General features: G+C 39.7%; 1 protein-coding gene across 1 annotated transcript; it reads right to left on the minus strand.

The window, feature by feature from the left end:
* Nucleotides 1-797: 797 nt before the first annotated feature.
* On the minus strand, nucleotides 798-14,166 carry LOC134089195 (4-galactosyl-N-acetylglucosaminide 3-alpha-L-fucosyltransferase 9-like). The gene is made up of 2 exons (XM_062543552.1): nucleotides 14,040-14,166; nucleotides 798-3,093 (listed from the first exon to the last, which is right to left on the minus strand). Exons 1-2 carry the CDS (start codon nucleotides 14,040-14,042, stop codon nucleotides 1,975-1,977), a joined length of 1,122 nt encoding a protein of 373 aa, XP_062399536.1. The 5' UTR covers nucleotides 14,043-14,166; the 3' UTR covers nucleotides 798-1,974.
* Nucleotides 14,167-16,114: the final 1,948 nt, after the last annotated feature.

Below are 16,114 nucleotides of genomic sequence, written 5' to 3' on the forward strand. Positions count from 1 at the left end.
TACGCCTGTTTTTGGTCGTACGCACGTTTCATAAATGAGGGCCAGTGTGTGCAGAGAAATGACGAGTTAGTGTATATGTAACAAAATGTGGTGTAACAACATGGAATGTGCTTTTGAGAGGAAAATGATCCATTTGGCCAATTGTGTTTTGTAGGTGAGAGTCTGTGTTTAGAGTTTTGAAAATGTGTCAAATGAATGGACAAACGCTTGTTAGCGATTGAAAAAAACTGTAATATCATCTTATCCACTGTGAACTTAATGAGGGTAACAGCAATGGGCTAAAATGACTGAGAAGTCAACTCTCCTGAATTGCTCAATTGCATTTGTATTAAAGGAGTCTGCAGTCACTTGTCTGTTGTGTTTTTGTCCAATAAGAGCAAATCTACTTGCCCTCTCAGTGCCATAGATCTTTGCTGTGCATCCTTTACTAGCAGAATGTTGCAAGCTTAAACTCTTGTTTATAAGTCTAGTGCTGCAGACAAAAAATGTTTACAAGTGCAACTTCCCTGAAGCAACACTTATTGATGTAGCCTGGTCAGTTCTACCTGTTGTTATTTTATAAATGTCAGCTATACAGTAAAATGTCTGTTGATTTTTATACTCTACATGGCTCTAATTTCTACTGGCATTCTGGCAATTCAAATAAAAGTAAAATTTCCCTTTTTCTCCTTTACCCTACAGTATGTCACTTAATTACTGTTCTTGAATGCAATCAATCAATCGATTTATTGTTTATAGTGTGTTTCAACCACCAGGCTCTTTTGTAGTGATTGAACATAAGGGAGACCACACACGGATAAAGCGTTAACAAAAATAGGTTTATTTAAGTAAATATGTATGAAAACATGAGTAGTCAGCATCAGTGATGCCAGATCACGTGAGCAAAAATAAGCAACTGGATCTCTGAAATAGGCCCCAAAGTAGCGACCCAAGTAGCATCCCCTCCCCGAACCCCTGCCGTTACATTTCTGGGTGGTCATGTTAGAGGAGCCTTACAGCGTAGAGTTGATTGGGATTTTGGTATTTTTGATTGTTGCTATTGGAATCCTGTAGGATTTTGGTTTGATTTTGATAAAGGAGACATCTGGGTCAGTGGGACAGGCTATCCATGACTGTCTTTACCATAGGCACGAGGCAGGAGGTCGGGGGTAGTGACATTTTGTACAGTGTACTTGCTAATATACAGTACGTCATATGCTAAAATGAACATTCACCCTATTCCATTTGGTCACTCAATAATGTGACTAAATGTGACGGTATGAATTCGCTTCTCTCTCATTCTGATTTATAATTAAGTTTTTAAAACAATAACTAAAGAGATGAACAGGTGACCACTGACCAGCTATAAGAAATCCCAATGATGTGTGATGATGAGTCTTCACAGAGATCAAACTAATCTAGACTAAGCTAGAAAAGCACTCAGAGAGCGCAGACCTCCGCCTGTATTCTTCCTAGGTTGTCATACATTTGACCCTAAACTATTCAGATGGCCACCACGTGGCCATACCATGCCATTACAACGCTAAGCGGAAAACAAACGCCTCCGGAATCCCGACGGTGATACGGATCACTCCCAAAATTTAATAATTTCTTCCTTGGGTCATTTCTGACCTTCCCTGGAACAAACAGACAGACAGACAGACAGACAGACAGACAGACAGACAGACAGACAGACAGACAAACAAACGCTGGTCCCCAATGAAAACATAACCTCCTTGGTGGAGGTAACTAACTAAAGCCCACACCAGAAGGAGAAATTGAAAAACATTTTAATGATTTAAAGGCTACCTTATATAAGCTAATCCTAACTTTTTCAGGTCAGGTTCAGGTCATTAAGGTCATGTAAAATTGAAGCTGGAGAGGTTTGCACTCTGAAAGACTAAAAGACAAAATGTAAAGCTTCATCCTGGGTTTTCTATGCACCTACTCAAAAACTGCTGCTGTAAATGCAGCCTTAGAGATCTTATCATCGCATTACCATGAGTGCCCACTAATATTTTTCTGGTACCACCAGAACAGATCCTGGACCACATTATAGGTGTTGTCTTTACCAATATGGTCACAGGCAGCGCAGAAGGCCTGTGTAAATTCATTGCGTGTTGATAAAAGATGAGGTGTAGCTTTGAAGTATTTCCTCCATGCAAAGTAACGCATATACATGTCTTTGTTTTGATTCAACTGAAGCAGGTATTCAGCCAAAGCTTTTGGGTTAGGAAAGTCATTCACGTGGATGAATGAGTCTGCAGGAATAAACTGTTCGTAGTTCTCCCTGGATGCGCCTAAAACTACTGGCACAGTCCCACTGACCATTGGTCCATTTAACTTTTCTGTGATGTAGTCCTCATGAATGGAGTTCTCAAAGGCCAAGTAAAATTTGCAGCTAGCAATGGTAGAGTAATAGTCTTCATACCTTAGAAAACTTGCTCCTGAGACAGCTCGACCGTATACTTTCACATCAATATGCTTCTTTAATTCATGGTAATAGTTCAGTCGGGTTGATGCACCAGTCCCCGCTATGTTATTGCTTGAAATCCAGCAAACAATTTGTTTTTTCTGGGGAAGCACAAATTGTTCCTGACTTCTCACAATGCTCAGTTCATAGCGAGCAGTAATGTCTAAGTCTCGTCTAAAGGTCAAAGTCAGATTGAACAATCCATCCCATCCAGCTCTTCTGCCAGTGTTGGTTGGAGATTCATTATTGAACCAGATCCACTTTTGAAATGCTGGCCGTGGACCCTTAGGAAGATTGTTGAGCTTCCTATCGATGGCCTTATGATAGAATAAAACTCCATCTGCAGCACTGTACAAGGAGCGATCATCTGTGAGAACGCAGCTGTCTATGTTGAAATAGGTCATGCAGTCTTTGTCGAAGTCAAATTTGAAAGCCGGCCACAACAACCAGATCAAAAGAATGGGTTTCTCTGGCTTTGCCACAGTCACATTAGGTGCCTTTGTAAAGTAAGTTGGGCAGACTGTGGATGACAGTTTGTCAACGGAATGAAAAAACAGCAGCATCAACATCAGTCCACAAGTAACAAAAACTGGGTAGAAAATCACTTGCTTGATGTTAGTGGTTGTAGAAGCCATTGCCAACTGTAAGTGCAAAATACATAGAATAAATCATTCACACAAAATGCTGAAGTCAGATCAAACTAAATTCATGCTAGAGAAATATATACTGTATTTGATTAATATAGTACATACTGTAAACAAGAGAAGCTGTACAGAAAACTGGAAAATCAGTAAACTCCTTATGTCATACCATTTCTAAATTATTCCCATGAAACACTTAAATCTGTAATAATTGCATACATTTATTTATGGCCTCATGACTAGATTACGGCAATGCTCCAAAATGCTTGAACTGGCACCAAGAAACATATCATGCCTGTCCTGTCTCACTTGCAATGGCTACAGTTAAATACAGATGGTACGGGTTGAGAATGCTCCTTTCTTTCCCGCACATCGGGACTCCCGAAGCATCGGGACTTTAATTAAAACTGCAACCGCAAGGGGGCAACATAAGACCGCCTTAATAAAATGAAGGTTCGGCTCATACCGGAAAACACGGAAAAACCCGAAGACACCGCGCTGGCGACAAGCGGAGAACAGAGACATCACGCTCGGCATGTCAGATTGCAGTTTCAGAGTTTTCGAATGTTTTACAGCGTACCGCACAGCTGGCTCTCTCACTCGACGTAGCCTATAACTCAGTCAGTCCAGCAGAGATGCCAGAGCAACGTTTTGGTCAATGGAGAGGGAGAGAAATGCTCCGCATATCCGTCTCATTTAATCATTAAAATGAAGGTGATGACTGCTGGCGAAATTATAATCAAACGACGTTTCAATAAACCATTGTTGAAGTTAATGAAAATGGTTTTAGAAGCCTTCAATTCAACCTGAAAGACTCGATATAGGCAACCTTAGATTAATTCATTAATTCATTACGGTTACAAGACCGCATTTCCGTGAATAGGCTATTATTGTCAGAACTTTTGATCGGCGTTTCAAGTGCATGCCGCGAATAAATGAACTCGACTGACTGAATTCTTTATATTTGTTGGCTGAGTACGAAGAGATTGACACTCGAACTGTGGCGTAACTGGTTGAAGCATCTTAATTATACGTCAGCGACCGGGGTTCAAAACTCACTCTACGAATCTCCGGAACCCATTAAAACAAGAGGCTTTATTTTATTAAAACGTTTTGCGATTTTTTTATGATTGCGATGTCTGCTGAAAAGAAAAGTTAATATGTGAATTCGTGGTTCAGCGCACACACACACACACACACACACACATTTTACATTTACATAATAGGACTCGGGCACACGCCTTGCATTCTAGGAATATCGCCGCCATTTGGTAGCGCACTGAACGTAATATCCATTCATTCAGATGCACAAGACAAGAAGCAGAAATATAGTAGCGATTTATTCTTTTCCTCGTGCGATCGTGGGTTGCACTGTTACACCCCACTACACAGCAACATACTACCAAGAAGGCAAAAACTAAGTAACAGGAACACACTAAAAGGCGGGAGTAAATCCATAGTAATCCATAGTAAACTAAGGAGTGAAGCTGCCAATGTGGCTGTGCCCGCGAAGTTTTGATGTCATGATCCCGAGCCCTAGTGTCAGGAAGTGTCTGTCTAGAGAGAGGGGGAAGGGGGGCAATCGTCCTCAATGCCGCATATAGGTAGGCTATAATGTCTAGTGAACTGGTTAGACAAGTGTGGGGGAGGGGGAATGATCGCACAAGACAATTGCTCTTCATGAAATGGGTAGTCTCACAGACGTTTGTCGATGTTTAAAGCCTACTACATCACTTGCGAAATCGTGAAAAGACGTGGCACATAGAATTATTAGGCTACTGGATTTAATATAGCAAGCATAGACTTTGTTCATCCTATATTAGCCTATATTAAAATGTAATGTGCTGCGGGGAAGCATTGGGGAAGTCAGTTTAAGTTGTCCTGTAACAATTTGCCTCTTATTATAATAAAGAGTATGCAGCCACTACGCACATAATAGCCTAGGTTACATGCGAGCAACCCCATGCAAAAGAAGGCCTTAAGTTAACGGACTGAAGGCCTGTTTACATTTCAAACATGCATTAAATCTAATAAACGAAAAACACAAATATCATGTATTGTGTCATAAACAGTTAATGACTTCGTGGCCACTATGCGCAACTGCATCGCGCAGTGAGCTGAAGGATAGGAGGACCGACACTTATTAACACAAAGCTTTGTAAAGCACTAACAACCACCCCTCAACGTTCATTGTCCATAAGTCCAAACAATAAGTATAAAAATCCGACAATCCAAAACGATAACGAGATCTCCCAGAAACGAAAAACAAGTTTGTTGAGTAGCCTAGTCCTTGCAACAATCTCAGCTTTTGCGTTTGTTAGATAAAAGGCATTCTGTCCTGCTGTATTCCAATGAGAAAAAATCATCCACAAGGTAGGCTAAGGGTCACGGTAATGCAGCATGCAGGAATCTATATACGCACAAAACGAATGAATGGGTTATATCGGCCAAAACGAATGAATGGGTTGGGAGAGTCGTCTGGCTGTGTCAGCAGACTGCAGTCGGTCTCGAGGGGTTAAATAGCGCACGTACTTGAATTTTAATCTGAAGAAGACCACACGGTCGAAACGTCATTCCTTTGTGATAAAGAAAATCAAATCAAATCAAAAAAGAAGGATTTCAAGTGTGCGAACCTTTTTCCATTTTTTTATGATTTAGCCTAGTCTTGTTCTGCACCTTGACCGGGGATGTGCACAAACGTTTTTACTACACTTGAAATTTAAACCAACTCTTCTCTAGCCTATATCCTATAGCCATACTTTAATAATCAGATGTTATGCTCATTTTTGTAGGCTACACCTCACCGGCAAGCACGCACGCAAATGCTGATTTTGCACATCTACAATATTGGCCAGGCTATATAGAATAGGCTTTTAGGACTGTATTTTGCCTTCGTGCAACTTTAGTTGTGCTCAATCTAAATTATTGTCAGTAAGGATAGGTCATATTACCAAATGGCGAACCTCGAAAATTATTTAGGATATAGAGCCGTGTCCATTACGCATGCAGTTATTTGTTAGGCTATTGTTTTATTTGAGTGTTTTTGTCTACCATGGCAAACATAGTTGAAACGTTCGCTCTAAACATAGCTGCCTACAGCCATGCACAGTAAGCCTAATGATAGCCTATAGTTATGACATTAATAGCCTATTAATGACCTCATGTCGGAATGGCACATTGTTTGAAAAAAAAAAAAAAGTTAAATAGGCCTAGGCCTACCGCCGAGTGGGGATATGTCAAACATTACTGTAGCCTATTCGTTGATCTTATCGATGCAGTCCTTGCGGCCACTTCTCCCCATCGTAGGAAACTTTCTGTTTAGTGTTGACACGTTGTGTGGCAGTGCTTGCTTGCCCTTCGATCCATCCCAGTTGGTGGTTTTGCACCTGTCCCTGAGTTATAGTCTATATGAGTAAGCGCTTATGCTCTAACCGCATAATAAAAGAAGCACCTGCAGCAGTGCTTATGGCAAGGCTATTAACACCTGTCACTGAGCTATGGACACGCAGTTATGCTCGAAAATTGTCATAATAACAGACACACCTAATTGTATGGCTCTATGTTTAAACACATCAAATTAGCAAGCATTTCCGCAGCAACGTTTGCTTTCTTTTTCTGTCGGTCCGCTTGGTCAATTGCGCAGCAAATTATCAGATCACCGGACCTAATTTCACTCCATGTCTCGCGGACCAGCAGCAGTCTCCACGTTTCGCGGCCCATAGTTTGAGAAACGCTGCATTAAAGTGTCATTAGGTTGTAGGCTATATGTTTAGTGATTTCTTTGTGTGTTTTTCATTGTAGTGTGTGTGCATTGAGTAGTTCCTTAAAATACGGAACAAAGAGCGTCCCGTATCTGTTCAATACGGAAGAAGACTAACTATTACTTATATATTTCTTATAACGAAACGCAAAGAAAAAATACACTGACCATCTCGTTTCTCCGCGTTTCCCCCAATACCATGGCGACAAAGAGAAATAAATATGATTTGACATTTAAGCTGATTGCTGACAAATTTGCCACACAATTCGGGAGAAGCAGCGGACAAGAGCGCCACCACAAGCAAGCACTTCTAGCCCAAATTAACATGGCAACGTTGTCTATGACTAAAGTGTTTAAGTAGGCTAGTCCTACTAATATTACATTTGATTGGTAGCATGTTTGTAGCGCGCCAGTTTACCCATCCCCTACATCAAAACAGCTTAGAATCAATCAAAGAATCAGCTGTGTCGGCGTTAGGCTGTAGGCGATTTTCTATAACCATTTTCATTCATTTCAACAATGGTTCATTGAAACGTCGTTTGAATAATTTCGCCAGTCATCACCTTCATTGTAATGATTAAATGAGATTAAGGAGTCGACTATTGACGGATATGCGATCTTCATCATTTTGAAATGCGGGATGAAACTTTCTGCCACCTGGTGGTTGTTTGGGTACATTGCCTTAGCCTCGAAAAAAATCGGCTTGACGGCCTGCGGGATCTCTTCGGGAGTCCCGCGGGAGAAGGTGCATTCTCAACCCGTACCCACTGTACACACTCATGGAGTCAATACCATGGCAAAAAGATTTTGTACCCGTGAAAAGATACTCCCATGTGTAATAAAGTTTTGCAGCTGTATAAAACATGTATGCTTGTGCACGGAAACTTTGTAGTTTGTAGAAATAGGCCTATTTTGTGCATTGCGCAAATTGTCTTCGAGGATATGATTTGCACAAATGTAGAACCCCGTTGGTAACACGATAAGGGTACATGAATTCTCATGAATTCATGCATAAATGAATGCATGAATCATGCATTAATTCATCCCTGAATATATCATGAATTATTATGACTTATTATATGGCTCTCTAGAATGTTGAGAGAGCTCCCATTCACTTTGAATGGGCCTCCCCAACGTTCTACCGGTGATTAATATGTATAATCACCGGTGAAAGTATATAATGACCGCTGTCAATGGCAACGGGTTTTGTGCTTCTAATTCACATCTTTCATATCAATCCGCAACAAAGCCGTTCGCTGGTTGCAATGGAATTTCATTGAAAGTTACCAAGTATGTTGCCAGGCAACACCTAACAACTGTCAACTGTGGCGAACTATTTATTTTCTAGAAGTTAGCGGAAGCCACCAAACGGTAGCCAAGTCATTGCTAAAGACACATTGAGTTAAGTTTCATTTCTCTTTTTGGCAAGTAGCCATATAATAAGCGGGATAATGTATAGAACGCTGCGCGTCGGGGTTCTGTTCATCCTGTCGGGAATTATTTTCCGATAATGACCAGCGTTCTATACATTATCCCTTACTTAACATGGATTCACTGATTGTCATGAATGAATTCATGCATAAACAACTCATCATCTTAAGCATTAAGTATGGTTGGCACATCATCATGAATCATGATTAATTAAGCATGATCATGATGACTTTTTGTCGGACAAAATCATGGACGTCACTGTCATGGAGAAAAAAGAAAAGTAATTACACATGAATTCATGTTAACTAAATGTTATGAGTTATGTAAGGGATAATCAACGACGCGCCGTGCGTTTATAGGAAAATAATGCACGTTCGAAGTGGTAATGAGGACCCGACGCCGCAGGAGGAGGGGACTTTACACTTCGATAAGTGCATTATTTTCCTATAAACGCACGGCGCGGAGTTGATTATCCCGCTTATACCACTGCTACTATCATTTTCGTTTATATTGCCACTGTCTTAGATTCTACGTTGCTGTTTTTACCGTTACATTCACATTGGCGAATTAATATTCAAGTGTAATAAGCCCAAAAGAAGGGAACTACTTCATCGAAAAATAATGCATGTTCCAAATAGCGCATCAAATAGGAAATTTGACCAAGCAGTGGTATAACATGAGTTAATTGTCTGTCATTAATGACATCAGGTATGGACAACAACTCATCTTGAGCATTAGGTACAGTGGATAAATCATTAAGAATAATGATCAATTACACATGATCATGTAGATTTCTTGGTTTTTGAAATGTGTTCCAAGGGGTAAGTAAACTATACATTAACTCATCATGAACTAATTAGATCATTTTCAGAGAATATTGTAGAATCCACATTGTTTAAATATAGGCATGTCCTCATTAGCTAAGCATTATATTTTCGTTAGTTAATCATGTCTGTGGCCCCTCAGGTAAAGTGATGAACAGGTTGTTATTAAAGTATGTACACTTATTAATACCCTGTGGTGATTGATAGAACATACATACAACTTGTAAAAGTTCTCTAAATGCATGTCATTATTCACCACTTTAGTTGAGGGGCCACAAACATGATGAACTCATGAGTAATTCACTGTTAATTAATGTAAATTGACTATTTATGCATGACTATAAACTTCATTCACACATTTTAAAGCACAACCTGTTTATCACTTTACCTGAAGAGCCACAGACATGATTAACTAATGAAAATATAATGCTTAGCTAATGAAGACCTGTTCAAAAAAAACCTTTTTTGTTATTTTCAAGCCAATTGCTGTGATTCCCATTCTCCAAGCTGTGTAATGACCAGGTATGGTAAACATTTTGATTTTCGACCATGGGAAGGCCTGCCTCATGAGCCATGAAGTTTTTATGTTGATTTATGTGAAAAACGCTGGAAATCTTGGATGTTGGTGTTCTATTTTACATTATAACTTGACTAGAATTAACCTTAGAGCATTATATGTCGTACCACATGAAAGCTGATAAAATTTCCTTTAATTATGATACCCAATACATTAACAATCTAGACTATTATGGCTTAGAAACGAAAATATGTACATTTTAGGGAATTTCAGAGGTGTCAGGTCAGACAATACACCATTGTACCTCAGACATGTTTACTGATTCAACCAAATATAGTGGCAAATAGAAGTTTGAAAGAAAATATATTTTATAACATTGGAACATTCCAAATTACTAAGTTAGTTGGAACACAATATCAGGGTTACTATGAACATCCAACTAGATAGATAGATAGAGATACTTTATTAATGCCGAAGGAAATTAAGGACTACTATACTTACACAACATTATACGTTACATAATCACTTATTCAATGTGGCTTTCTTGAAGCTGTCAAATTTCCTCCTATGATACTCCACAACTAGCCTAGAAATCTAGACGCCCCTAGCGGCAGCAAATGTAATTTGGCTGGCGGGGCAGTAGCTACGCTCCATTGAGCTTAGGAGCTGAGAAACCGAGAAACGGACGGGCCCATCACGGCGTGTGTAGAGTCGGTGGGTGGGCTTAACACAGGGTTCGTACACCTTTTTCATGGCCAAATTCAAGCACTTTTTAAGGACTTTCAAGACAAGTTTTCCAGTACCAAAATCGAGCGTGAACAAGCCGAATACAGAACCAGCAGCTATCATTAGGTTAACTGAATGGGGCATTGAAAATGAGTGTGCCCCATTTCATTAGTGTTTGCTGCTGCTCTGGTCTATGTCATGTCAAGTGTCCTTGTTTTTTTTTTTTTACTGACAGCACTCGATGATGTTGAACAGCTTGGATTGATTCACACCATATTTCAGGAGTGTGATTGGCAAAGGACAAAAAAAGAGGAAAATATACCCAACACCCCCAGGAGAAATTTTTGAAAAATAACCCCTTAAAGAGTCACTGCACCCTAAAATATGTTTTTTGAGCTGTTTATTGATTGAAAATACTCATAAGTGGTGAACTGTACTATTACCAGGGTTAATATTGACAAAAATCGTGTTTCTCGACAAAAGTAACATTTCGTCTGATTTTGTATTGGAGATATTGCTCTCCGCGCATACTACAGGTTGAGACATGCCATGGCATGTTGGTCCAAAATACTATTGGAATGCTGATGAAGTCCTGTACTTCTCGTCCAACACTACGTCACCGGGTCGTTACAAATTAGGAATGAAACGCCCCAACACCTGCTGCCCTGATTAGCCTACCTGTGATAAGCCATGTCTGCAGCACTCATTCCCAGATTGACACGAAATCACCATGGTTGATTGGTTGCAGCAGTGCTGCACTCCCTCTCAAAATTTCAGAACGTCTCGCCCATTTTGAAAGCCGTTTTCAGAAATGTGAAGTGGGTGGAGTTATGGGGTGAAGTGACTCTTTAAATGATGACATCAGATGACTTTTATAAGAACTATTGATAAACTGTGATACATATTCAAACATTAGGCTATAACATACTACAATATATATATATATATATATATATATATATATATATATATATATATATATATATATGTATATATATATATATATATATATATATATATATATGTCTATAACTCATTTATAGCAAAGTAGCCTAGGCCTACTCAAGACTAAACCAGATATGGCTGAAATATGTAGGCTATCATGATCATTTTGCCAACAATGATGTAGAACCATGGATTTTCTCAGCTCATAACATGTTTTGTTTTCACTTAAACCAACATAAAGTTATAATTTTGACCACATTTTTAGCATAGGCCTACTTGATAACATATAGCCTGCCCCTGTACAATATAGTGAACCATATGCCTATTGATATTGCTGTTTGAAGAGGTAGCTTGATGATATTTAAGTTCCATAGAAAATCAAATTGCACCACTCCCTCTCCTTCCAAAGTAACATGTCCTACACCTCTCTGTTATAGGCTACATCACTAGTTGTTCAAGTGCACACATTAAATGGAGAGCTAGGATTAAAATTCAGACTGTGCCTTTAAATAGGCGAGTTTTTTCATCTATCAGCAAAATGCTACAGTAGGCCATTTCCACTAAAAAAATCAGCTCAATATTATGTGCAAGACTGATGTTTTATTTACCAAGCATGCCAACGTGTTAATTTCTTAGCATACGTGTTCTCACAGTGAGATGGCTATCCCGAAATATGTTTTGAATGACATGGGGCACACGGAGGTGAACGGCTGGAAAAACGCGTTCACCTCGTGACCAAGGCCCTAACCAGGATTTTTAAAATACCGAGGTCAGGGCCATCGCTAGAAATTTTGGGCAGCCCGAAATGCCAGGGGGGTTCTTCTGAGCCTTCTGATCATTTTGCCAACGACATAGAACTATAGATTTGTTCATTGTATAACATGTTTTGTTCATAACTTGAACCAACACACTTTTCCACAATATTCTTTTTGTAGAGCCTCAAGAGCCTTTTCCCAAACTGACTTTGGTTATTTAAACTGGACCCTACTCCATCTGTGATTAAGAATGCTCTGCATCTCCTCATCAGTGTAGGGAATGCTGCATATAAACTGCAGGGTCATAGCTAGGGTTGCCAAATGCCAACTATGAGAAAATAACATAAGGAACATTCAATGTGAAATGGAGTGCGGGGCGTGGAGCTTAACTTCTTTAAGTTGAGGCCTGGTTATGGCAGACTTTGGGGTCATTGGGCCCACCTACACGTACCTACACCCCACCCCCCATCAAATCATCATTATGATGATCATTATCACAATTATATTATGCTATATTATTAGACATGCACTTTCACTTCAAAGCAGTCAATGTTTGAAGTGCCAAAATTGTTCACAAAAAGTTTGTGAAAACTATGCACATGTTAACATGTCATATGCACATCAGAGGCCTGCTTTACTAATGTAAGATATAAGTACAATAGTGCATTACTTTTGCATGGTTGCATGGGAGACACTTCTGAAAACAACAGCAATGGGTGCTAATTGTTTTGGGATGTTTCCCTCATACAAGCATATCATACTCATACTGATAGGCGAATGGAGAAAAAATGGATATGGTTTATAATGAAATTTCATTTGAATGCCTGAATGTAAGGATTCAGGAAACGCAATACCAACTTTTGTCTATGGTAAACGGCCGTGCACATAGGCGAAATCAGGAGATCTTTAAATGAAAGACAAAATCTTCTGACCATGTTCAAATTTGACTAAACAATAGGCCTACTCAATCCTTGATAAAGTATCTATCTATGCTAAACAAGTATTGTACAGTCTCTGCTCTGTTTTTATGGGAGTAGCGAGAATCCACGTTGTTCTATTAAATGTCGTTAAATAATTATAGCCTACAGGTTGACGCGGAGCTTGGCCACCAACGTTATAGTTTTAGTTTCTGTCACGCAAACGCGTAGGCCTGCATTCAATGAACGTTCATACCACCACTTAATTGTATGGCTCTATGTTTAATCACATCAAATTAGCAAGCATTTCCTCCAGCAACGTTTGCTTTCTTTTTCTGTCGGTCCGCGGTTGTTTGCGCAGCAAATTATCAGGTGAAGCACCGGGCCTAATTTCACTCTATGCTTCGCTAACCAGCAGTCTCCACGTTGCGCGGCCCATAGTTTGAGAAACGCTGCACAAGTGTCATTACTAGGGTGTATAGCCTATGTTTAGGTTTTTTTTTTTGTGCTTTTCATTGTAGCGTGTGTGCATTGAGCAGTTTCTTAAATACAGAACAAAGAGCGTTCCGTATCAGTTCAATACGGAAGAAGACTTTAACGTATAACACTTACAAAACGAAACTTGAAGAAGAAAATACCGAGGACATGACCTCGGTGTCCTCAATGGTAGTTACGGCCATGCTCGTGACAAGCACGTCTGCTTTCACTGTCAATTAAATCCACTAGAGAACGGACGGCTTGCGGAGTGATATTCAATGAAAGAAGCACCAAACCCGTCGTCATTGTCAGCGGCCCATTATACAGCAATTTAATTTATTTTCCTTCATTTCATTGGTCTATTGTCAGACTGCCGAGAAATATGTAGGCCTAGCACTTTCAAGCATTCACAAGCACTTTACCCAAAATCCAAGCATTTTTCAAACCTTGAAAACACCACATTAAAATCCAAACATGTTCAAGGATTTCAAGCACCCGTACGAACTCTGCAATATAGACCTAATGCCAAATGTGCAGTAAGATTAAATAACATTTAGCTTACAGTAGCTAAGCTGTGTGCATCTCATCACTTACCATTTGTTGAGAAATACTATGTGTGGTCAAAGCAAGAAACACAACAGTTCCTCCACTCCACAGGCTCGTAGAAGTTGTGGGGTGTCCTACGAAGCTCGATTAGTGGCTTAGCGAGGTATGTTGCGCTCAAAGCCAGGTAGGGTTGCCAACCAAGGGCGTGTCTAGGGGGAGGCTGGGGGAGGCAGTGCCTCCCCAAAGATAACCCCTGCCCCCCCTAGAGAAATTATGTGGACGGGCGAAAAATGGACACTTATAGGCCTACTTCTCTGTTGAATTACTCACGAAGTTCTAGTCATACTGATATGCGTGTGACTTGCTGACAGAGCACAATCTTAGCTTTCTGGTATTAAGATAGTTGCTGTAATACGGGTTCGCGAGAAAATCAACATGAATACGTGAAATGTAATAGCCTTAACATTACGCGCATTATCGCGACGGCCAGAAAATGCAAAATGCACACACATTCTTCTGTGTTGGATTGCTCACGAAGTTCTAATCACACTGATATCACATGCATATGACCTGACAGAGCACGATCTTAGCTTTCCGATGGTATTAAATAGTTGCTGTAATAAAAAGTTAGGGAGAAAATCAACCTGAATTTACAATGTAATCACTTTTACATTCAATCTCCACAACATTACCCAATTATCTCAAGTTCTTTGTTCAACCCAACACGTGGCAAACCATATCAAAATAAACGTCAGACCTTACCAAATACGAGGATATGAATTGAAGCATTCATCGGTACAATAAGCCATTCCCGAGTAATCCAGTTTTTAAATTGCTGCACATTTCTACTTGGTCTCCAACTTCAGTCTGTAATAGCACCCCACAATAACCACTGCATGAATGTTGTGCTCTTCGACTTGTTTGGTTTTTGAACGATTATTTAAACTAGTCTACAAAGAATTACATAGAAAACATAAGCATTGCTTCCACATAATTATGCATTATGCCTATTTAAACTAGCCTAATATCATTACTGAAGCCTCATTACTCTCACGTCCTCTTAACCCTTTCATGCACGCATTATGAAAAAAAGTGTCTAGATTTTTTTAGTATTGATTTTATTACTCTAGCTATATGAGCCCAATATTGAAAATCAGTTGGAATTTTTTAAAAATATGCTTTTATATAGAAGTTATGTTATTGTCCACGTATGTGGACAGTGCGCAACAAAGGGGTAAAAAAGAATAAAATGTAATGACAGAAAATGTGGAAACTATGGCCATCTACTTCCTCCATACTACCCACCCAGCCCTCTACTACCCTCATACTACCCACCCACCTCTCTACTACCTCCATACTACCCACCCAACCCCTCTACTACCCCCATTATTGCTCACCGACCCTCACCCACCCCTCTACTACCCCCATATTACCCACCTCTACTACCACCACTACCCAACCACCCCTCTACTACATCCCTACTACCCACCCCTCTACTACTAACCCACCCACCCCTCTAGTACTCTCATACCCACCCCTCTACTACCCACCCACCCCTCTACTACCCCCATATTACCATACCACCTTGGCATTACCACATGTAATTAGGTCATTATTTATAAATATGCTTACCAAATGTTTGTTTCTTTGTAATTTAAAGCAATTAAAATCATATTTGAAAAAAAAAAAAAAAAAAAAGTCCTAGTTACAAAATCTAATTTTTGGCCATTTAACTCCTCTGTTGCACAACGTCCACATACGTGGACAGTTGCTTTTTAGGGTCTACAAACTCTATTTTACATCCGATTTAATTTCTGAAAACATAGAGTTGTTCAACACACTCTCCTGTACAGCATAATATTTTTTTTTACATGATTTTGCCTTCTTGAGTACTAGCTTTTTACAGATATGCCTGGAGCATTCAGCATATGGCCATTACTGTCACTCATGTTGAATTGATGATGTCATCAAGCAGTCAATATTCCAAATATAAGATGATACATATTGTTAATATATTGCCAAGGACCTACTAAAACTGCCCTGAAGTGGATTGGTGTATATCAACATGATAAATAAGTAGAAAACAGAGTTAAAGTTACTGTCCACGCATGTGGACGTTGCGC

The sequence above is a fragment of the Sardina pilchardus genome, chromosome 8 (genome assembly GCF_963854185.1).
Source record: "Sardina pilchardus chromosome 8, fSarPil1.1, whole genome shotgun sequence".
Taxonomy (NCBI): domain Eukaryota; kingdom Metazoa; phylum Chordata; class Actinopteri; order Clupeiformes; family Clupeidae; genus Sardina; species Sardina pilchardus.